We start from the raw sequence: 25000 nt of genomic DNA, 5'->3' as shown, positions 1-25000 counted from the left end.
CTCGAGCTCCAGGCTGCGATATACCACCTGTTCGAAATCAGTATCAACCACAAGTGCATCACGCACATGATGTTCCAATGATGTTGGAACCCATGTTTGAGAAGTTTCGCAAACAACACCCACCTAGCTTTGATGGAAGTACCGATCCACTTGTTGCTGAAGAGTGGATGAGTGAAATGGAGTCGATATTCGAGTTCATGGATTTGAATGATCATGATAAGGTACTATGTGCAGCTCATATGTTGACTAGAGATGCACGATATTGGTGGAAGATAATAAAGTCAACGTTGGATGTACAAGCACTCACTTGGGCACAATTCCAAGAGCTCTTCAATGAGAAATTCTATAGCGACGCAGCCCGTAATAATATGATCAAGGAGTTCTTCAATCTGAGCCAAGGAAGGCTATCCGTGTTGGAGTATGTACGTCAATTTGAGCGACTATCGAGGTTTGCTCCGGACATGATGGCAAGTGACCAGTGTCGAAAACGGAAGTTTATGCAAGGCTTAAAACCAGAGGTGGCAAAGTATGTGGACACTGGAAGAGAAGCTCCCTCAACTTACCAAGAGGCTGTACAACGAGCTATACGAACAGAGTCATGGGACGTGAAGCCAGAAGAGAAACCAAAAGCTCCGCAGGTTACTCCTAATCAAAGCAACTTTGATAAACTAAGTGGTTATCTCCCGCAAGGATATCGAAGGATTCCGCCAACGGGGAATATTAATAAGCCCTCTTGGAGTAGAGGCCAAGGACAAAGACCCCAGCAATGGGGTAACTACGACGATAACAAAAGGAAGATTGGTGTTGAGAATAGGAGTTTTCAAGCGCCAAATACCCGGTCAGGAAACTCATCAAATCAGAAATATCGTGCGGAAGCAGCTTTATGCACCAAGTGTAACTATCGTCACTATGGAGAATGTAAGATGGCAACGCTGCAATGCTACAACTGCGGAAGGTTAGGACATGTTGCTAACAACTGCCCAGAACCTAAGAAGGAGTGGAAGAATGAACCTCATAAAAAGACGAATGCCAGGGTTTATAATCTTACGGAAGGTGACGTAGCAGCCGGGACATCAGCTTTGGTTAAAGGTCAGCTTCCTGTCGCTAATACTTCTGCATATGTGTTAATAGACACAGGAGCGACTAACTCATATATCGCTGGGAAATTTGTGAAAAACATTAATAAAGAACCTGAGGTATTAACACAGAGCTTCACAACCATAGGGCCATCTGGTCAAATTTTTGAATCACTCTTTTGGTTCAAAGACGTGCCCGTATATGTTAGTTGTCACACCCTGCTAGTAGACCTTATGGTTCTCGACATGAAGGATTTTGACATAATCCTTGGTATAGATTGGCTTAGCAAATACAATGCTACCATAAATTGTCGTGATAAACGGGTTCTCTTCCAACCTCAGGATGGAGAGAAATTTGAGTTCAAAGGAACTCTTAAAGGGAAACAAATTTCTATGATTTCCGCCATTACAAGCTTTTAAGTTACTAGCTAGTGGATGTGCTGGATACCTAGCTAATGTGGTTGATTCATCCATGGAGAAGAAGTTACAGCCAACTGACATAAATGTGGTTAGAGAATTTCTCACAGTTTTTCCAGAAGATTTATCGGAGTTACCTCCCAATCGAGAAATCGAAGTTGAAATCGAGTTGCTTCCTGGAACAACACCAATATCCAAGACTCCGTACCGAATGGCTCCCGCAGAGCTAAAAGAACTTAAAATCCAATTGCAGGACTTGTTGGAGAAAGGATTTATTCGGCAGAGTCATTCACCGTGGGGAGCCCCTGTACTATTTGTGCGCAAGAGGGATGGGACAATGAGGTTATGCATCGATTATCGCGAGTTAAATAAACTTACGGTAAAGAATAGGTATCCTTTACCTAGAATCGATGACCTTTTCGATCAACTCCACGGAGCAACAACCTTCTCAAAGATCGATTTGCGATCTGGATATCATCAACTCAAGATACGCGAGGAAGATGTACCAAAGTCAGCGTTTCGAACCCGATATGGGCATTATGAGTTTTTGGTGATGCCTTTCGGTCTAACTAATGCCCCTGCGGCATTCATGGATCTGATGAATCGAGTGTTTGAAGATTTCCTCGATAAATTTGTTATTGTATTTATTGATGATATCCTCATTTACTCGAAGTCAAAAAATGAGCATGAAGAACATTTACGACTGGTGTTACACCGATTGGAAGATAAAAAGTTGTATGCAAAATTCAAGAAATGTGAATTTTGGCTAGAGAAAGTGGCTTTTCTTGGACATGTGGTGTCCAAGGATGGCATTGAAGTCGATCCTGCCAAGATTGAAGCGGTGAACTCTTGGAAACAGCCAAAGAATGTCTCTGAAATACGTAGTTTCTTGGGTTTGGCTGGGTATTACAGGCGATTTGTTAAAGGGTTTTCCAAGATAGCTTGGCCATTAACCCAATTAACTCGAAAAAGTTCAAAATTTGAGTGGACAGTGGCATGTGAGCAAAGTTTCCAAGAGTTAAAGCAACGACTCACTACAGCCCCAGTGCTTGCAATTCCATCAGGAACTGATGGAATGTCCATTTATTGTGATGCTTCAGGCTTTGGTCTTGGCGCAGTCTTGATGCAACACGGAAAAGTGATTGCTTACGCGTCACGACAATTGAAAGATTACGAGACTAGATACCCTACACACGATTTGGAGTTAGCAGCTGTGATTTTTGCACTTAAATTGTGGAGACATTACCTATATGGTATCCACATTGACATCTACACTGACCACAAAAGTCTCAAATACTTTTTCACTCAAAAGGATTTAAACATGAGACAAGGTCGATGGTTAGAGGTGATAAAAGATTATGACTGTGATATACACTATCATCCTGGAAAGGCAAATAAAGTTGCTGATGCACTGAGCAGAAAATCATCTGTGATATTGATGGCTCTCCAAGCTTTTCCGCTTGAATTACAGAATGAAATTCAAAATTTTGGGTTAGGAATTGTAGAGGGAAAGCTAGCTAACCTTACCATTCGACCAATTTTATATGATAGAATTGTGGAAGCTCAAAAATTTGACAATCATTTGGCTCAAGTTTGTCTGGAGGTACAAAAAGGGAAACATGAGGATTACCAGATAGCAAAGGATGGGGCACTTAAAGTCAAAGGTAGACTTTGCGTTCCTAACAACATCGAGTTGAAAATGGAGATACTTTCAGAAGCACACGAGGCTCCATATTCTGTACACCCAGGAATCACCAAAATGTATCAGGATTTGAAGAAATGTTTTTGGTGGTCTGGAATGAAGCGAGACGTAATCGCTTTTGTCGAAAAATGTTATACTTGCCAACAAGTAAAAGCAGAACATCAGAAACCAGCAGGCCTTCTGCAACCATTGGAAATTCCAGAATGGAAATGGGAACAAGTTGCTATGGATTTCGTATCCGGTTTACCTACAACAACGAAGGGACATGATTCTATCTGGGTAGTAATCGACAGATTGACAAAATCTGCACACTTTCTACCCGTACGGACCACTTACAAGATAGTTAGACTTGCAGAACTTTATGTTCAAGAGGTGGTCAGACTCCATGGCATACCTATTTCAATTGTGCCAGACAGAGATAGTAGATTCACGTCTGCATTTTGGAGGAGTTTACATCAAGCTATGGGCACTAAGTTAAAATTCAGCACCGCTTTCCATCCTCAAACTGATGGTCAAACAGAGCGTACAATTCAAACATTAGAAGATATGCTTAGAGCTTGCGTTCTTGATTTCCAAGGTTCGTGGAGTCAGTATTTGCCATTAATTGAATTTGCTTACAATAACAGCTTCCAAGCAACCATTGGCATGGCTCCGTACGAAGCTTTATATGGCCGAAAATGTCGATCACCAGTACATTGGCATGAAGCTGGAGAAAGGAAATATCTTGGCCCTGAACTGGTTGAAGAAACATCAAATGCAATCATTCAAATTCAGAAAAGAATGAAAACATCTCAAAGTCGTCAAAAGAACTATGCCGATGTACGACGTAGACCTCTGGAGTTTAATATTGGTGACTTTGTGCTTCTCAAGATCGCACCAATGAAAGGAATCATGCGATTTGGGAAAAAGGGAAAGCTGAGCCCCAGATATATTGGGCCCTATGAAATTGTTGACAGGGTTGGAAAGGTTGCTTACCGGTTAGCCTTACCAGCATCTTTGTCTGGGGTGCATGACGTCTTCCATGTCTCTATGTTAAGGAAATATATAGCAGACCCTTCACACGTATTACGAGAAGAAGCAGTGAAGGTTAGCCCACAAGTGACTTATGAAGAGCAACCTGTTCAGATATTAGATAGAAAAGAAAAAGAACTCCGCAACCGAAAAATTTCACTAGTCAAAGTGTTATGGCGAAATCACACTCAAGAGGAGGCTACGTGGGAGCGAGAAGATGATATGAGAAATAAGTATCCTACTCTCTTCTAAGTTTCGAGGACGAAACTTATTTTAAGTATGTAAGATTGTGAGAGCCAAACTTTTTGTTAAATCATATGTAAATAAATTACGGTTAATCTTTTTGGACAAGAAATGTCATGTTGAGATAGGGAAGGACCAATTTGAAAGTTTTGAGTACTTTTGAGTTATAAGGCAAAGGAAAAGAGAGAATACAAAATCTTGAGAGAATATGGATCAAATTGCAACCAATTAGAGTTTGTTGGTGTGGAAATTAGAAGAGTCAAAAGAAATAAGCGACTCTTCAATAAATTTCCCGTCCTTATCTCTTCCAAACCGCCTAAGCAAGCCTTATCTCTTCCACTTCCCTTCATTCATTCTGATCACTGTGGAAATAGAAAAAAAAAACGCAGAAGGGTGAAGCTTGAGAGAAAAAGAGGGAGAGAGTGAGAGAAAGAGAGAGAGCGAGTGATTGGAGTTTGTTCTTCACGTCGTCGGAGTTCGTTTCCTTCACGAGGTAGGAAAGTCTTGGAAATTTCTTATCTTGAAGTTGTTTTAGAGTGTGAATTAGAGGTTACAGAATATTGGGATTTCGAATTTGTGTTTGATTGTTGGTAAGTTGTTCTTGAACTCGAGAATAAGTTATTATTTCTGGTAATTTTGTTTTTCTTCTCAGCTGCACAGTCTGAGAACATGGACGTACACAGACTGATGTGAACTGAAATGGTTTAAGCTACTATTTTTCCTAGAAAGTAGACTTTATGAGTTTTCCAGAAAGTTAAAGAACTTGCAGATTGGCTGAGTATAGAATTAGTTATGATTTTCTTAAAGCAGTGATGCAAAGCTGTGAAAAATAGGATTTCGGAAACTGTAAATCCAATTTACAAACTGTTTTTCAGGTAGTAAATCTGATTCAAATCATGGTTATAATATATCGTTGGAAAGCTACGGAATCTACCTTTGTAATGAAACCGGAATTGTTGGATTTAGATTTGTCTAGCTCAAGTTATGTTACATCTTGTGATGGTTGTTCGAATCAGCGAGTTTGCTGACATTAATTGATTTTGGAAGTGCTGAGTTCGTAAGTTGATCTGAGATCACTTGGTTCAGAAATTTGATTGTGTTAGTTTGTCGTTGCTTAATAATACAAGGAGGCCTAATCATAAGAATTAGTTTTCTTTTTTGAGGCAACTAAGAAGAGTGATTAACTCTTAATCTCCTTATTCTTAAAGGTTGTTCAAGTAAGATCGAGCCACCGTGAAATACTACTGCTTGGCTTATTTCGCAAGTTTGGAATCCGGGTAAGTAGATAATCTTCTACAATACAATTCAACTTCGTATGTTACGACGTGGTATGCGCAGCCACGCCGTAAATTTTGAATGAAATAGTTGTGGGCTATGTTTTGGAATTATTAGACGAGTCATAGTTGCAAGCTTGCTTGTTTTACACTAATTACGTGATTAACGTAACCACGCCGTGAGATAGTAACTGACATTATATGATTGTTACATGAGTAAAGGGGACTGCGGATCCCATTTGTATTGGTTGTTGTGAAGGGACTGCGGATCCCGCTTGTGTCGACTGATATGAAAGGACTGCGGATCCTACCTTTAATGATTGGTGGTGCGCTAAATGAGACAAAGAAACTCTAGTACTTGATACGATATAAATTTTATGGATCATAGGATGAGACTGCGGATCTCATTTATATTGAAGTTATTTTGAAAGAGATTCTAGATGGGCCCTAGGTTATCACAAGAATAGAAACTAAATTAAGGTTACTCGTGCATTGATGTTACAAGTTTATTTATTTTTTTTTCCTTATGAGTAAGGACATATGGGATTTATAGAGTTGAGGTGTCATGGTTGATAATTATTATTGTGTGCATTCATTATTTTGTAGTTTATACAAATTATCTACTTGCTGAGCCATTGCTCATGAGTTTAATTGTATTGTAGGTAAGTGTCTGATGGACAGTTAAGTAAGGCGGTGACTATGTGGAAGTGACGACTGTACATACGGGCCCGACCGATGAGAAACCTTTCTTTTAAAACTATTTCAGACTTGGAAGTATATATATGTATATATATGTAAATATTTCAAACTAGTATGAGACAAAACGAGACGTCTCACACATTCTCGTATTTTGACACTAAGGTACTATATATATATATATATGTGTGTGTGTGTATCGTGTTTAAAAGTTAAATTTTTTTTTTTTTACGAGTTTTAGTAAATGGTTTTGAGCTGGTAAGTGTCGCGACTCGTCGTAGCGGGTCGTGACAAAATTTTTGGTATCAGAGCTTCGGTTTAGCCGATTTTGTAGACAAAACCCGTATGTACATGAGATCATGACCACAATGTCTCCGCTATAAGTATCTCTTAGTTATTATGTTTATATATTTATTTGTATACATATCTTTGAGTTTAGTATAAACTCATTTGGGGCATACTTGTGAAGTGATGGGATCAGTTCTTTTAAGTATGTAAGATATGTGGGTGATTATTGTAGGGATTGATTAGCGAAATCTACGTCATGGCAAGAGGTAGACCACCAGGTGGAAATCGTGTGAATCAGGAAATCAACGAGTTGCGCGAAACTGTGGCACGTCAAACTGAAGCATTGAATCGTCTTATTGGGCATATGGTCAGGCAAGGTGTTCCTCTGCCTCCGTTGGGACAAGAACCGGGTGCTCAAAATGATCACGAAGGTCGTGATCTGGACGAAGAAGTATGTCTTTTACCTCCCCTACACCAAGCACCGGAAGCTCCACCACAGCCAAATGTTGTTCCACCTCCACAGAGGCAAGAAGCACATGCCGAACCTGTGCAAAATGTACATCCCGTACCTCGACAACAAATGCCTCAAGGACAAGCACAAGTACAAGAGCAAAATGCGCATCAAGCTCAACCTCGAGCTCCAGGCTGCGATATACCACCTGTTCGAAATCAGTATCAACCACAAGTGCATCACGCACATGATGTTCCAATGATGTTGGAACCCATGTTTGAGAAGTTTCGCAAACAACACCCACCTAGCTTTGATGGAAGTACCGATCCACTTGTTGCTGAAGAGTGGATGAGTGAAATGGAGTCGATATTCGAGTTCATGGATCTGAATGATCATGATAAGGTACTATGTGCAGCTCATATGTTGACTAGAGATGCACGATATTGGTGGAAGATAATAAAGTCAACGTTGGATGTACAAGCACTCACTTGGGCACAATTCCAAGAGCTCTTCAATGAGAAATTCTATAGCGACGCAGCCCGTAATAATATGATCAAGGAGTTCTTCAATCTGAGCCAAGGAAGGCTATCCGTGTTGGAGTATGTACGTCAATTTGAGCGACTATCGAGGTTTGCTCCGGACATGATGGCAAGTGACCAGTGTCGAAAACGGAAGTTTATGCAAGGCTTAAAACCAGAGGTGGCAAAGTATGTGGACACTGGAAGAGAAGCTCCCTCAACTTACCAAGAGGCTGTACAACGAGCTATACGAACAGAGTCATGGGACGTGAAGCCAGAAGAGAAACCAAAAGCTCCGCAGGTTACTCCTAATCAAAGCAACTTTGATAAACTAAGTGGTTATCGCCCGCAAGGATATCGAAGGATTCCGCCAACGGGGAATATTAATAAGCCCTCTTGGAGTAGAGGCCAAGGACAAAGACCCCAGCAATGGGGTAACTACGACGATAACAAAAGGAAGATTGGTGTTGAGAATAGGAGTTTTCAAGCGCCAAATACCCGGTCAGGAAACTCATCAAATCAGAAATATCGTGCGGAAGCAGCTTTATGCACCAAGTGTAACTATCGTCACTATGGAGAATGTAAGATGGCAACGCTGCAATGCTACAACTGCGGAAGGTTAGGACATGTTGCTAACAACTGCCCAGAACCTAAGAAGGAGTGGAAGAATGAACCTCATAAAAAGACGAATGCCAGGGTTTATAATCTTACGGAAGGTGACGTAGCAGCCGGGACATCAGCTTTGGTTAAAGGTCAGCTTCCTGTCGCTAATACTTCTGCATATGTGTTAATAGACACAGGAGCGACTAACTCATATATCGCTGGGAAATTTGTGAAAAACATTAATAAAGAACCTGAGGTATTAACACAGAGCTTCACAACCATAGGGCCATCTGGTCAAATTTTTGAATCACTCTTTTGGTTCAAAGACGTGCCCGTATATGTTAGTTGTCACACCCTGCTAGTAGACCTTATGGTTCTCGACATGAAGGATTTTGACATAATCCTTGGTATAGATTGGCTTAGCAAATACAATGCTACCATAAATTGTCGTGATAAACGGGTTCTCTTCCAACCTCAGGATGGAGAGAAATTTGAGTTCAAAGGAACTCTTAAAGGGAAACAAATTTCTATGATTTCCGCCATTACAAGCTTTTAAGTTACTAGCTAGTGGATGTGCTGGATACCTAGCTAATGTGGTTGATTCATCCATGGAGAAGAAGTTACAGCCAACTGACATAAATGTGGTTAGAGAATTTCTCACAGTTTTTCCAGAAGATTTATCGGAGTTACCTCCCAATCGAGAAATCGAAGTTGAAATCGAGTTGCTTCCTGGAACAACACCAATATCCAAGACTCCGTACCGAATGGCTCCCGCAGAGCTAAAAGAACTTAAAATCCAATTGCAGGACTTGTTGGAGAAAGGATTTATTCGGCAGAGTCATTCACCGTGGGGAGCCCCTGTACTATTTGTGCGCAAGAGGGATGGGACAATGAGGTTATGCATCGATTATCGCGAGTTAAATAAACTTACGGTAAAGAATAGGTATCCTTTACCTAGAATCGATGACCTTTTCGATCAACTCCACGGAGCAACAACCTTCTCAAAGATCGATTTGCGATCTGGATATCATCAACTCAAGATACGCGAGGAAGATGTACCAAAGTCAGCGTTTCGAACCCGATATGGGCATTATGAGTTTTTGGTGATGCCTTTCGGTCTAACTAATGCCCCTGCGGCATTCATGGATCTGATGAATCGAGTGTTTGAAGATTTCCTCGATAAATTTGTTATTGTATTTATTGATGATATCCTCATTTACTCGAAGTCAAAAAATGAGCATGAAGAACATTTACGACTGGTGTTACACCGATTGGAAGATAAAAAGTTGTATGCAAAATTCAAGAAATGTGAATTTTGGCTAGAGAAAGTGGCTTTTCTTGGACATGTGGTGTCCAAGGATGGCATTGAAGTCGATCCTGCCAAGATTGAAGCGGTGAACTCTTGGAAACAGCCAAAGAATGTCTCTGAAATACGTAGTTTCTTGGGTTTGGCTGGGTATTACAGGCGATTTGTTAAAGGGTTTTCCAAGATAGCTTGGCCATTAACCCAATTAACTCGAAAAAGTTCAAAATTTGAGTGGACAGTGGCATGTGAGCAAAGTTTCCAAGAGTTAAAGCAACGACTCACTACAGCCCCAGTGCTTGCAATTCCATCAGGAACTGATGGAATGTCCATTTATTGTGATGCTTCAGGCTTTGGTCTTGGCGCAGTCTTGATGCAACACGGAAAAGTGATTGCTTACGCGTCACGACAATTGAAAGATTACGAGACTAGATACCCTACACACGATTTGGAGTTAGCAGCTGTGATTTTTGCACTTAAATTGTGGAGACATTACCTATATGGTATCCACATTGACATCTACACTGACCACAAAAGTCTCAAATACTTTTTCACTCAAAAGGATTTAAACATGAGACAAGGTCGATGGTTAGAGGTGATAAAAGATTATGACTGTGATATACACTATCATCCTGGAAAGGCAAATAAAGTTGCTGATGCACTGAGCAGAAAATCATCTGTGATATTGATGGCTCTCCAAGCTTTTCCGCTTGAATTACAGAATGAAATTCAAAATTTTGGGTTAGGAATTGTAGAGGGAAAGCTAGCTAACCTTACCATTCGACCAATTTTATATGATAGAATTGTGGAAGCTCAAAAATTTGACAATCATTTGGCTCAAGTTTGTCTGGAGGTACAAAAAGGGAAACATGAGGATTACCAGATAGCAAAGGATGGGGCACTTAAAGTCAAAGGTAGACTTTGCGTTCCTAACAACATCGAGTTGAAAATGGAGATACTTTCAGAAGCACACGAGGCTCCATATTCTGTACACCCAGGAATCACCAAATTGTATCAGGATTTGAAGAAATGTTTTTGGTGGTCTGGAATGAAGCGAGACGTAATCGCTTTTGTCGAAAAATGTTATACTTGCCAACAAGTAAAAGCAGAACATCAGAAACCAGCAGGCCTTCTGCAACCATTGGAAATTCCAGAATGGAAATGGGAACAAGTTGCTATGGATTTCGTGTCCGGTTTACCTACAACAACGAAGGGACATGATTCTATCTGGGTAGTAATCGACAGATTGACAAAATCTGCACACTTTCTACCCGTACGGACCACTTACAAGATAGTTAGACTTGCAGAACTTTATGTTCAAGAGGTGGTCAGACTCCATGGCATACCTATTTCAATTGTGCCAGACAGAGATAGTAGATTCACGTCTGCATTTTGGAGGAGTTTACATCAAGCTATGGGCACTAAGTTAAAATTCAGCACCGCTTTCCATCCTCAAACTGATGGTCAAACAGAGCGTACAATTCAAACATTAGAAGATATGCTTAGAGCTTGCGTTCTTGATTTCCAAGGTTCGTGGAGTCAGTATTTGCCATTAATTGAATTTGCTTACAATAACAGCTTCCAAGCAACCATTGGCATGGCTCCGTACGAAGCTTTATATGGCCGAAAATGTCGATCACCAGTACATTGGCATGAAGCTGGAGAAAGGAAATATCTTGGCCCTGAACTGGTTGAAGAAACATCAAATGCAATCATTCAAATTCAGAAAAGAATGAAAACATCTCAAAGTCGTCAAAAGAACTATGCCGATGTACGACGTAGACCTCTGGAGTTTAATATTGGTGACTTTGTGCTTCTCAAGATCGCACCAATGAAAGGAATCATGCGATTTGGGAAAAAGGGAAAGCTGAGCCCCAGATATATTGGGCCCTATGAAATTGTTGACAGGGTTGGAAAGGTTGCTTACCGGTTAGCCTTACCAGCATCTTTGTCTGGGGTGCATGACGTCTTCCATGTCTCTATGTTAAGGAAATATATAGCAGACCCTTCACACGTATTACGAGAAGAAGCAGTGAAGGTTAGCCCACAAGTGACTTATGAAGAGCAACCTGTTCAGATATTAGATAGAAAAGAAAAAGAACTCCGCAACCGAAAAATTTCACTAGTCAAAGTGTTATGGCGAAATCACACTCAAGAGGAGGCTACGTGGGAGCGAGAAGATGATATGAGAAATAAGTATCCTACTCTCTTCTAAGTTTCGAGGACGAAACTTATTTTAAGTATGTAAGATTGTGAGAGCCAAACTTTTTGTTAAATCATATGTAAATAAATTACGGTTAATCTTTTTGGACAAGAAATGTCATGTTGAGATAGGGAAGGACCAATTTGAAAGTTTTGAGTACTTTTGAGTTATAAGGCAAAGGAAAAGAGAGAATACAAAATCTTGAGAGAATATGGATCAAATTGCAACCAATTAGAGTTTGTTGGTGTGGAAATTAGAAGAGTCAAAAGAAATAAGGGACTCTTCAATAAATTTCCCGTCCTTATCTCTTCCAAACCGCCTAAGCAAGCCTTATCTCTTCCACTTCCCTTCATTCATTCTGATCACTGTGGAAATAGAAAAAAAAACGCAGAAGGGTGAAGCTTGAGAGAAAAAGAGGGAGAGAGTGAGAGAAAGAGAGAGAGCGAGTGATTGGAGTTTGTTCTTCACGTCGTCGGAGTTCGTTTCCTTCACGAGGTAGGAAAGTCTTGGAAATTTCTTATCTTGAAGTTGTTTTAGAGTGTGAATTAGAGGTTACAGAATATTGGGATTTCGAATTTGTGTTTGATTGTTGGTAAGTTGTTCTTGAACTCGAGAATAAGTTATTATTTCTGGTAATTTTGTTTTTCTTCTCAGCTGCACAGTCTGAGAACATGGACGTACACAGACTGATGTGAACTGAAATGGTTTAAGCTGCTATTTTTCCTAGAAAGTAGACTTTATGAGTTTTCCAGAAAGTTAAAGAACTTGCAGATTGGCTGAGTATAGAATTAGTTATGATTTTCTTAAAGCAGTGATGCAAAGCTGTGAAAAATAGGATTTCGGAAACTGTAAATCCAATTTACAAACTGTTTTTCAGGTAGTAAATCTGGTTCAAATCATGGTTATAATATATCGTTGGAAAGCTACGGAATCTACCTTTGTAATGAAACCGGAATTGTTGGATTTAGATTTGTCTAGCTCAAGTTATGTTACATCTTGTGATGGTTGTTCGAATCAGCGAGTTTGCTGACATTAATTGATTTTGGAAGTGCTGAGTTCGTAAGTTGATCTGAGATCACTTGGTTCAGAAATTTGATTGTGTTAGTTTGTCGTTGCTTAATAATACAAGGAGGCCTAATCATAAGAATTAGTTTTCTTTTTTGAGGCAACTAAGAAGAGTGATTAACTCTTAATCTCCTTATTCTTAAAGGTTGTTCAAGTAAGATCGAGCCACCGTGAAATACTACTGCTTGGCTTATTTCGCAAGTTTGGAATCCGGGTAAGTAGATAATCTTCTACAATACAATTCAACTTCGTATGTTACGACGTGGTATGCGCAGCCACGCCGTAAATTTTGAATGAAATAGTTGTGGGCTATGTTTTGGAATTATTAGACGAGTCATAGTTGCAAGCTTGCTTGTTTTACACTAATTACGTGATTAACGTAACCACGCCGTGAGATAGTAACTGACATTATATGATTGTTACATGAGTAAAGGGGACTGCGGATCCCATTTGTATTGGTTGTTGTGAAGGGACTGCGGATCCCGCTTGTGTCGACTGATATGAAAGGACTGCGGATCCTACCTTTAATGATTGGTGGTGCGCTAAATGAGACAAAGAAACTCTAGTACTTGATACGATATAAATTTTATGGATCATAGGATGAGACTGCGGATCTCATTTATATTGAAGTTATTTTGAAAGAGATTCTAGATGGGCCCTAGGTTATCACAAGAATAGAAACTAAATTAAGGTTACTCGTGCATTGATGTTACAAGTTTATTTATTTTTTTTTCCTTATGAGTAAGGACATATGGGATTTATAGAGTTAAGGTGTCATGGTTGATAATTATTATTGTGTGCATTCATTATTTTGTAGTTTATACAAATTATCTACTTGCTGAGCCATTGCTCATGAGTTTAATTGTATTGTAGGTAAGTGTCTGATGGACAGTTAAGTAAGGCGGTGACTATGTGGAAGTGACGACTGTACATACGGGCCCGACCGATGAGAAACCTTTCTTTTAAAACTATTTCAGACTTGGAAGTATATATATGTATATATATGTAAATATTTCAAACTAGTATGAGACAAAACGAGACGTCTCACACATTCTCGTATTTTGACACTAAGGTACTATATATATATATATGTGTGTGTGTATCGTGTTTAAAAGTTAAATTTTTTTTTTTTTTACGAGTTTTAGTAAATGGTTTTGAGCTGGTAAGTGTCGCGACTCGTCGTAGCGGGTCGTGACAGTACTTAAGACATCAATGCTTTTGTTTGGAACAATACATTTTTACATATGACTGTATGAGCAAAGAAAAAACCCGAGCATAAACCCCAACATGGAGAAGAAGAGCGCGATATTTTTTTTCCAAGCACTTTGGTTGGTAGAAGGCTTGAGCGGTGGCGTAAGAATGTACTAGCTCCCTTCTTTGAGTCTTCTTGGACCTCTTTAAAGTGACTCGAGTGGCACTGCCATGCTTCCCTCCACTTCATTCACGTGTTGAAGTCAACTTGAATCTACGAAATTAAAACATAATTAGTAAAACGGAAAATGACACATATATACCATATGTTTTAGTAAAATGTTGAGTTTAACATTTGAATTTAAAAAATGTCATGTTTGTACCATCTGTTTAATTAAAATGAAAAATTATACACTAAAATAGATAACAGTGCCACAAATATATGTTTTAGTTGTTAAACTCTTATATGAGAAATTGAACCAAACTCAAACCAATATCCTTACCCTAAATTCCAAATTTTGAAATAAAAAATAGTTCCAAATCAAAACAGACTATTAAAATTCATATATCTTAAGAGATGATTCCTTCTATGTTCACATTGCAACTTTGAGTCTTGAATTTTACAATCGAATAAATGATTTTGATGACTATTGACTGTCGGCTTTTATCACTTTCCTATGTTTGTGTTCTCCACGATTCATAGATTTTTTTAAAAAAAAATAAATTACATATAGGGCGCGAATGAATAATGGTAAAATGAGGTTTACATATAAAAATTAGAAATGCAATCTCAATAAAAATGATACTTAACACACAAGACATTATAGAGAAAACAAAATACAATTAAGTGCATGCATAATAAAATAAAAACACAAAGTTAAAACTTGAACAAAATTATTCTTTATTTTTTGCTTTAATTTATTTTTAGTATTTAAGTTTACCTATGAAATGTAATGTTTATATTATTTGTAACCTATGAATGTATTCCCGAAATATGTTGTTTTTTTCAAGGTGAATTTATTATTATTATAAATTTTGTAATATTAACAAAATATTTAATATTATTATAAATTAATTTGATATTGCTGATATAGAAAAATAATATAATATTTATGAGATTATTATTGATATAACAATTAATAGAGGGGTTGATATGCTATGAAGTAATATCGAAAAGTATAAAGAGAGAATATTATTTTGGTGTGCGAAGTAGTGTTATGGGATGGAGATAAAAAATATTGTTAGATGTGATAGTTTTACCAATTTAGTATAAAAATTGCATCAATTTGATGTTACGAGTTGAAGATGGTCTAACAGAACTAAATTGGCCTACAACCAAAATTTGTTTATCCATATTTTTGTGATACAAATTATAAAAACCGTTTTTTTGAAAATCGGGTTTGGAAAACTGTTTTCCATATTATATTTTCATAAAGATACTAATCAATCTTGTTTTTATTATGTAGACAAATTTTATGAGGAAGTCCAAAAACTAGAAGAAGACAACACGAATTAGCAGACGGTACAATATTTTTTCGCAGACACTGCTTCCATACCGGTTCTGTTATCGGTAGTACGATTGTTTTCTTTCTCTCACTTCTACTTTTTTACTTCTTTAATTATTTTCACTTATTATTCATCTAATAAAATTTATACTTTAACAGTAGTTTTCTCCTACCTATGAATAATAAATATCTATCTTCTTATTTTAGGACCTAACTGTCTTTTTACATATATATTTTCTGTTTTTTATTAATTATTTTAACCATTAAAGCTAGTATATTTTATCATACAAATGCATGTGTACATATGTATTTATAATGCTGCATGTAAATCTAGTTATGTTGGAGATATAATTTGACTACTAAAGTTTGGGTAGTTGGTTTTCTTAATTTCTTTTTACCGTAAGTTAACTGATTAACTTTAACCGAACAATTAAAATTAAATGCAAATTAAAATTAATAATAACAGGGAACGGCTAGAATTAACATTCCGGGTATTTTATTCTAAAAAAAGAGTTTTTTCTTCAACGGGTCTCTTCTCATTATTTCTCATTTTCATATATATGATATAGAAAACAAATATCAAATCTTTATCGGATCGTCGGTCAATCATTTCTGATATGGAAAACAAATATCATATCTTTATCGGATTATCGTATAACCCGGATCTCGGATCTTAAAATCAGATTCGATACACGAGGATTCAACACGTTGAATATACACCATAATAATTTATACGAATCGCGGTGTGCTATTCTTAGCTATTTTTTATAAGGTAAAAATAACATGCGTCACTCACATGAATCGTCGAACTAAAGAGAAACAATAGCTCACTAGTTAACACTTCCATGAACGTATAAATTCGAGTCATGTTATACTAAAAACAAATAATTAAGGTCGATCTTCGAAATAATGATTTTATAACAAAAATTATGAACAACATCATTATACACAATCATTGTATTAGTTTTGATAATTATTGAACACTTTAAAAAGAACCCTTTTTAAAAAAATAGCGAAAAACTAGTATATATACATTTCGGTGTTTTTATTGAAATTTTCGGTTTGTTCCATTCCAATTGTCCAATTTTTATTCAAAACTGGTATGACCAATTGACTAATTTTTTATTTTTTATTTTTAAATGACTAATTGACTAACGTAATTGTATTATTAAATATACGTAACCGTACAAATATTTAGTCTTCTAGATGAAATTGGTACAAATCATCATTACTGATTCTCATTCTTACACACATTCATAAACTAATCTATATAACATTCCCGAATTGTCATTCCCAAACAACCAATCACCCACCGTTATCCGGACAGTAATAAGATAATATCATAAAATAAAATAAAAAACAAAAAAAACATATATACGCATGACTCATTACACTACGTCCGTAATCATCAATATCACCCCCACAAAATCTCGAAACATTAATTACGCAATTACCCTCTCTTACAACTATATATACCCCCCAATAGCACACACTACTTCATCACCAACCAACACATAATCGTCTCTCACTCGTATTACATTTCTCTTCGTGTACGTCTTCATTCTCATCATGGCTAGGAGGAAGGTGAAGCTTGCGTACATTATGAACGACTCAGCCCGAAGATCGACATTCAACAAGAGGAAGAGCGGTTTGGTTAAGAAGATCAAAGAGCTGACCACATTGTGTGGAGTTGAGGCTTGCGCTGTGATTTACAGCCCGACCGAGGCCCATCCGGAGGTTTACCCTTCCCCCGAAGGTCTCAACCAAGTCCTCCACCGATTCCAAATGATGGAGGAGACCGATCAGGTTAAATATTTTATTTTCCTATTTTTTTTTTTCTTATGATATAATTTTAGTTTCTTTATAAAACTTAGAATTGCTATTTAAAAAGCCGCAATTTATCGTGATTTTCATTTTTTTTTACGCAGAAAGAACTTGAGACATCTTAACTCATTGCTTCTATAATAATTTCAACTCCTCTTTCTTTAAATATATTTATAGGAACTGTAAATAGAGAGGTATACAATTTATATAAGAAAACTGTATTAAATTTCTTGATCCGTCACTGCAGACTATGTACAGTCACATAACCAATTATAAACTAGGGGTGCAAAGAGCTTTATATATATATATATATATATATATATATATATATATATAGTAAATTAATATAAAATTACATAATGGCCCCTTAGAAAGAACATCTTCATATTATTAAAATTGATTTCTAACTCTGTTCATATCCACGACCAAGGACGAAATCACAGTCAGCCTATGAGGGGCTTTAGCCTCCCCTCAAATTGTTTTTTTTCATTTTTTGTCTATTTTTTCATAAATTTTACACTTTTTACCTTAAAAATTTATAAATTAGCCCTCTCTGAACTTTTTTTTACATATTAACCCCTCCTAATCTAAATTTATGGCTTCGTCCCCGTCCACAATAGACTAAGAAGATGTTCGACCAAGAGGCGTTCCTGCGGCACCGCATAGAGAAGGCGCAGGACCAGCTGAAGCGGCTGCGGAGGGACAACCACGAGAAGGAGATGGCTCGAGTGATGTTCCAGGCCATGGGTGAACCTAGGGTTTTGGAGAACATGGGTGTGCATGAGCTCAACGATCTCGGGTGGCTCATCGACCAATACTCAGTGGACGTCCAGCGGCGCTTGGAGAGGCTGGCCGAGGCTAAGGCCAAGGAGGAAGCCCAGGTGGCGGCCCCCGAGCAGCCTGCCCCGAGACCTGTGCTCACCGACCAGCATGGCTTCCTCGAGATGATGATGTACCAGGATCAGATTGATCCCGTGGTCGCCATGGACAAGTTTTGGTCGGACTAAGTAGTAGTAAGAGAGAGAGAGAGAGAGAGAGAGAGAGAGAGAGAGAGAGAGAGAGAATGGGATTTGAGCTTTTAGTTTTTCTTTTCCTTTGCAGGGCATGTTGTCATTTGTTGTTTTGTTAAGCAGATGTTTTTATTTTTAATAAGCTTATAAATGTTTGAGTAACTTTACTGCTTTCTGATGTTTGTTTACTTTGATATTAATGAAAGTGATTTTGATTTTTAGTTCCACTTCATATTTGTTTCATATGATTCCTTCCTTGACTAGTTTCGCTCTCTTAAAGATATAATTATAGACCATATTAAAAAAAAATTAAAAAAATAAAAGGGGAATGGGCCAAGTTTATAATTTCATTAATATTTATTTGGGGGATAGAAGGAGACACAATTTCAAATTAGGGAAAATATTAAGAGTATCTCTCGTGTTTAATCGAAATGCGATTTTTATTTTTTCGATTTCCAAAAATATCATACACATATCATTTCAGTTTAATATAAATAACATATGTCTCCCCTAAAAAAATGTTATATCGCAAATATCACTCTTTTCGTTTATTTTTTACAAGAAAATAAATTGAACTCCCCAAAATACCCTTAATAAAATATTATTTATTTACTATTTTATTAAAAAAAATCAAAATCTCTCTTTATAAAAAAAATCCTTAACTTTTTATAAAGAATGTTTTTAATTTAATTTTTTTGTATATATAATAGAAAATAAAAATTATTTCATTAAGGGTATTTTGGGGAGTTCAATTTTTTTTTTTTGTAAAAAAAATGAAAAGAAAAGGGTGATATTTGCAATATAACATTTTTTTAGGGGAGACATATGTCATTTATATTAAACTGAATGGATATATCTGATATTTCTGGAAATCGAAAAGATAAATATCGCATTTCGATTAAACAAGAGGGATACTCTTGATATTTTCCCATTTAATTATGGTTAAAATGTGTTGTCACGTGGATTGATCGATCGAGCTTGATGTATTATTCAATTTACTTTAAAATGTATAAAGTTATGAGTAATTTATTCCATAATCCTATTGGCAAATTACTTAGAGGAGTGACCTTGTAATTAATCATGTGTATATGTTAATGAAATGTTTATTATTTTATTTTCAAGGATATCAATGAAGAATGTTTAGTGATTCTAGGATATATCAAGTAATAAGGAATTAGACCCACTATAATCCTGCTTTTTTGAAAACTACCACTAATATCAAAATTATGGAAATATATTGACTTAAATATAATTGGGGGGGTTTAACTTTTTCATAGTGTTCCCTTCTGTGACTTGAGACCCAAGGACTCAATCGTATGGATATATAAAATACAGGATGAATATATCATTCATAAGATATCATTCACAGAAGACTCATATAAAATAAGAAAAATAATTTATAAAAAGAAGATATCAATGAGCTTCTATGAAATGGTTTCACGGGATTCAGCCCATTGTCTTGATCGTGGGACCCGGTTGAAGCGTAAGCATCATACGCCTAAAATGCATTGTATGTCCCATAAAAGCTCCCCCATTTCCCGGGAGTCGATAACTATTCATAGATTCTAATAATGTCATTATCTCACATTATCTTTCAGTTATCTCATTGCGTTATCTACGCTTCAATTTATCCGGTAAACTATTAGGGGCTCATGTAGCATATGCGGGATTAATCGTATTCTGGGCCGGGGCATGCGGCTATGTTGAAGCGCCAACTATCTCACTTGCAAATATATCTGGGCGGCATTAAATATACAAACAAATTAGAAAAATAGCCATCTTAAACGTTTGATATTGCTAAATAGTCAATGTTTGGTAAATATATATTAGATAAATAGCCATAAATGATTACGTGACTTAATATAGCAGTGGTTATTTACTTAATAAACGTAAATATATAACTATTTAACTGATATTTACCAAACCCTGGTTATTTAGCAATTTCTAACGTTTAAGTTGACTATTTTGCTAAATTACCCTTAAATATATGACAAAGTTACCCGAATTTTCTTATCCACCGTTAGTCAGTAATGTGGGTTGCGGGAAAGTTTAATGATAGACATGTTGCGGGATATTTATGACTCGGGTTGGTCAAGCGCACTCCAAACTAGGTTTGGGGAGAAGCTTTCAACTACTTCTTTTGGTTCTTATGGTTTTGTTTTCTCTTTTTTTAGTCAATTTTAGCCCATTTGATATCTTCTTATCCATCCGCGAATCAACAAATTCGACTCCACATTGTTCACACACTTGAAAATGACTGGTCCAGACGTGGTTTTTAAATAAGCGAGTTGGTTCAAGTCTTGCACATTTTCTTTTGATTGGTTAGACAATAATATAGTTGAATAAAAAAAATTCCTATATGAATTAGGATTTGAAGAGATACAGACACACCAAATTTGGTTCAGTGAATTACCCTCATGTTATTTGAAAAAAAAATAGAAGTTTCCTATATCACATATCCTCAACATATAAATAAGTTTGAGCTCTTTGGAAATTTCATATAATATCCTAGCTGTGGATTAGTGTCTGAAATAGGAATCGCAGTACAAAAATGAAATGTTTATCCCTTAGTGTTGTAATGCATTTATGTCCCACTCAATTACGAGAGCAGAAAATATATTGCTTTAGAAAATTCTATTCACATGCTAATAAAAAGAAAAAAAGAGAATAAAAATTATCTTTTAAATTTGTGAAGAAAACCTAGTCATTTTATTGATCTGGAGATTATACGAGGAAGGTTATAAATGCGTCAAAATCTCTAATGTTATCTGTGTTCTTCGTAGACAATCGATAGAAAGTAGGGATGGCAATTTGGGACCTTACACGAGACACGAAACAGTGTAAATGAGTTTGAGTCGACCTAAAATGGGTCCATCCGTATCGAACACGATTAACACGATTAAATAACGGGTGAACACGACACGAACACGACAACCCATTGAGACCCAATTAGACACGAATATTAAATGGGTTGTTAATGGGTAAACACGATAAAGACCCATAATGACCCAATGGATTGTGTTTGAACTTCTCTTTTGTAGTAAAAATATTATGTTGGTGGCTTAGTTGATTATATGGAGTATTTTTATTAATGACTTATTGTGACTAATTTGTTATTTAATTTGATTTAGAGAATTTCAATATTTTGAAGTAAACATGTCTAAGGGCCTAAACCGATTCGCGTGTTCAAATGAGTTTAGTGGTCTAAATGGGTTTGTGGGTCTAAGTGGGTTCATGGGTTACATGGTCCATTGAGACACGATTAATAAATGGGTCTTAGTGGGTTGGGTCTGGGTTTGACAAAAAAATAGTGGGTCGTGTTTGAGTTTTACTCCTAGACACGATTAATAAATGGGTCGTGTCTGGGTCTATAAAAAAATACATGAAAACGAATAAGACACGGCACAAACACGATACGTAAACCGAATTGCCACTTTAAGTATCTACAATTATCGTAGACGTGACTTCGATTTTTACGGCTTTACTGTACACGGTTATTGAAATAATACCATATATTACTATGTAATCATGTTGAAACGTTAACTGTATTTTGATTTTAGGCTAAAGCTCAAATGGATGTATAGTTTAAGTTGTGATAAGTCCAAAGAAAATGTGAGAAGCCATTTTCTAGAATCATGTTCTAGATAAGTCATATCTAGAAGCTTTTTCTAGATAGCTCAATGAAGTTCTCTAGAACATAAAAACAAACGGCTAAACTTGGAAACATGAAAGGATAAGGAAATAGAGGTTTACCAAAAATAACATCTATTGAACCATTTTCCCTTGTAGCCCTTAATTATGTTTTGATTTCACTAGTAGAAATATCCGATTACACAACGGAGTTTATACGATGGTTTTTTACAACCATCGTCTAAAACCCTGATATGCTGATTTACATGACGGTTTGGTGTTCTATCGTGTAAAGTGTGTTGTTTGTCATCTTCACACTACGATTTGGTCTTCCGTCATGTAAATAGTGTTCTTGGGTGAGTATCAACGACATGAATGAGTCCCGTCATAGAAAAAAACGCTTAGTTTGTATTTCGTCGCGACGCGAAATGTTTTGTCGTGACTGGATGTGTAGAGGTGTTTATTCAATGACGAAAACTATTTTCGTCGTGGTAAAAGTGTTGTAAACAAAGATTTCGTCACGACTTGAAATATTCTCGTCGTGATGGAAAATGTTTCTACGACGAAAAATTATCCTCATCGTGGAATAATTTAAATAATAAACAAAAAAAATTCATGGTCTGGTTTCGTCAAGACTAGACCTGATTATACGATGAAACAATAACCCGTCGTGGAATAAATCAAATAAATAATTAAAATTAAAATTTTCATGTTTTGCCACGACATAAAATATTGAGTAAGTTCTTGTCACGTGGGAAGATTTAGCATCGTGATGAAACGGTTTTAACACAATTTTTTACATTTGGTTTGAATTTATTTCTAGATTTCAATTTATGAAATGTGGAAGTTTTTGGCCGAATTAGGGTTTTAATTTTGGGTTCTCATGTTGTTGAAGCTTGAATATTTTAATTGGTGATTAGTCTTGGTTTTATGGATAAGTTTATAAATGATGATGTTTCTCATTTATTACATAGTGAAACTGAGGAAATACCCATGTAAACCACAAGTGTTTTGTATGAAAACTATTGATTATCTTTGATTTGGTTCATTTATTACGTTTATGTCACGACGATATTTTCCGAAGTCGCGACGTAAGTCAACAAGTCATGACGTGTTAATTTCCCGTCGTAGCAAAACGTGTCATTTCAAACACCCGAGATCATCTATTTTGAGTTTTCATTATCGTCAGAACGTCGATTTCTAGCATCACGACGTGTTCACATTCTCTCATGACATGTATTTTTTGTTGCATCGACTGATTTTAATGACGTCAGCATGTCCATTATTGATGTTCATTGCGACATAAAACAAGTCTCGTCGGTGCGATAGGATAAACGAAGGTCAACATATCCTTTGATTTTGAAATTTGTAGTGACAATAAATTTTATTGTCACGACAGAATCCTAGATGATTATTGAAATTCTGTTTAGTTAGAGACAGGATATCGCACACAATGTAGATTCAATATATGCGACAATCTGTTCCGATGTAATAGATTGATTAAAATAAGGCAGTGCGTAAAAGTAAAGAACATAAAGAATGATTACCCAATTCAGTGCAACGTCACCTACTCTGGAGAGGAATGTACCCAGCGGGAAAGGAAATTCACTAATCAATAACTAGTCAATAGTATAACAACGAGCTTACATGAACGATCCCCGCTCCAATGCCCGCTACTTGTGAATTCTAAATCAGGATCCCGATGAATCTGAGAACCCCCTTAATTCCACTCTAAAACACTCTCCCAGTGTTTAGTATTCTTTGATGTCAACATTCTGAAAACTTAAATCACAAAATTACAAAACCCAAAGAAACTATAACGCTTATAATAAGAAGATGAATAGCGTTCAGAGTATTACACCGCAGCCACCACACAATTAGTTTCCTAGTCCACCGATCTTGCACGTCTAAGAACCCTAATTGTGTGAATGAATGCATCAAAGACCACTATGGGCAGCTCTTTTATAGTGGTCATACACCTCTGGAGGTTGAAATAGAGTTTCTTTACCCATTCACGCGGATAAAATATATGAAGAAAGTCTTCCTTTGACAATTTTTGCGAAACAGGAAACTTGCCGAAATTAAAGTTCTTCGCATAGCGGTCAAGATCTCTCAACCTATCCTGAAGCATGTTGCAAGACATCTTGCCGAACAAAATTACAGTAAAAAAATAAGCCAACAACACATGTAACAATAAACTCTCCCTTTGGCTATTTTTTAGGCAACCACTTTCAGAGCAGTACTCATCAATCAAAGTCTCAGTTAAAAAAAAAATTGACACGTCAACGAACTACCTCTCCCCCTGATTGCCTCAAAAAACAGAGCAAAGACAAGGATCAACCAATACAGATGGAATCATATGACTGAGAAACACATCAATTAATACTGAAGCAAACAGCAAAAGCGAATGCAAATCTGGAATGAATCCCATAACATTAATACCATGCACAGTGTCCTTCTTTTGGGAAAAAAGGATCCTAGTAATCAAAGAGAAAGACCCATAGGAAGGTTCACAGCAAAGGACTCGGCATGTTTCACCATGTGATCAAAGATGAATTCCCCAATATCAAAGGAGGAACAAGTGCCTATCTGATAGAGGATGCAGACCATAGAGCAGAGTCTCAAACAATACATACCAATAGAAAGAGCATCATCATTGTCTTCTTCTTCTTCTTATTCTTCTTCTTCTTCTTCTTCTTCTTCTTGAGCATCATCATTGTCCCCAGCAAGAGGGGCATGCTGGGAGAAGGAAACACCATTACCGTAAGCAACAAGAGCTAGGAGCATGATCATCCCGAAGTGCAAGGAGGCCTCTTGCATGCAAGACTATCGGCTCATTAGTCTTTGCAACGTCATGTACAAAGCGCTGGAATAAATGTATAGCCTTCATGGGGGAGAGGCAAATTTTTGACAATGTCATAATTGGGTTCTAGGGTCTCCACATGACATGACGAGGAGAGCGGCGGGAACGGTGAATTCGGGGCATTCAA

General features: G+C 36.9%; 2 protein-coding genes, 2 long non-coding RNA genes and 1 pseudogene across 4 annotated transcripts; all 5 read left to right on the top strand.

Annotated features, from left to right (window-relative positions):
• Positions 1-80: 80 nt before the first annotated feature.
• On the top strand, positions 81-1496 carry LOC149381455 (uncharacterized). The gene has a single exon (XM_089601358.1). The coding sequence runs from the start codon at positions 81-83 to the stop codon at positions 1494-1496; it is 1416 nt and encodes a 471-aa protein (XP_089457484.1).
• Positions 1497-4788: 3292 nt separating this feature from the next.
• On the top strand, positions 4789-6615 carry LOC149381454 (uncharacterized). The gene is made up of 3 exons (XR_016301995.1): positions 4789-4942; positions 5658-5726; positions 6386-6615. It is a non-coding gene; the product is annotated as an uncharacterized LOC149381454 (long non-coding RNA).
• Positions 6616-7419: 804 nt separating this feature from the next.
• LOC149381453 (uncharacterized) lies at positions 7420-8835 on the top strand. Its single transcript, XM_089601357.1, has one exon. The coding sequence runs from the start codon at positions 7420-7422 to the stop codon at positions 8833-8835; it is 1416 nt and encodes a 471-aa protein (XP_089457483.1).
• A 3294-nt stretch (positions 8836-12129) lies between these two features.
• On the top strand, positions 12130-14042 carry LOC149381452 (uncharacterized). The gene is made up of 3 exons (XR_016293851.1): positions 12130-12280; positions 12996-13064; positions 13724-14042. It is a non-coding gene; the product is annotated as an uncharacterized LOC149381452 (long non-coding RNA).
• Positions 14043-17115: 3073 nt separating this feature from the next.
• LOC149381451 (agamous-like MADS-box protein AGL80 pseudogene) lies at positions 17116-18377 on the top strand (annotated as a pseudogene).
• The last annotated feature ends 6623 nt before the right edge of the window (positions 18378-25000 follow it).

Source organism: Urtica dioica, chromosome 11, assembly GCF_054948205.1.
Source record: "Urtica dioica subsp. dioica isolate 48M chromosome 11, U.dioica_male_clone48M_v1_H2, whole genome shotgun sequence".
Lineage (NCBI taxonomy): Eukaryota > Viridiplantae > Streptophyta > Magnoliopsida > Rosales > Urticaceae > Urtica > Urtica dioica.
The sequence above is the reverse complement of the archived record's forward strand: the minus strand, read 5'-3'. Positions and strand labels throughout refer to the sequence as shown.

Excerpts from the sequence above, each read along its gene's own strand:
- LOC149381453 (XM_089601357.1), top strand. The coding sequence starts at position 7,420 with ATGTTGGAACCCATGTTTGAGAAGTTTCGCAAACAACACCCACCTAGC.
- LOC149381455 (XM_089601358.1), top strand. The coding sequence starts at position 81 with ATGTTGGAACCCATGTTTGAGAAGTTTCGCAAACAACACCCACCTAGC.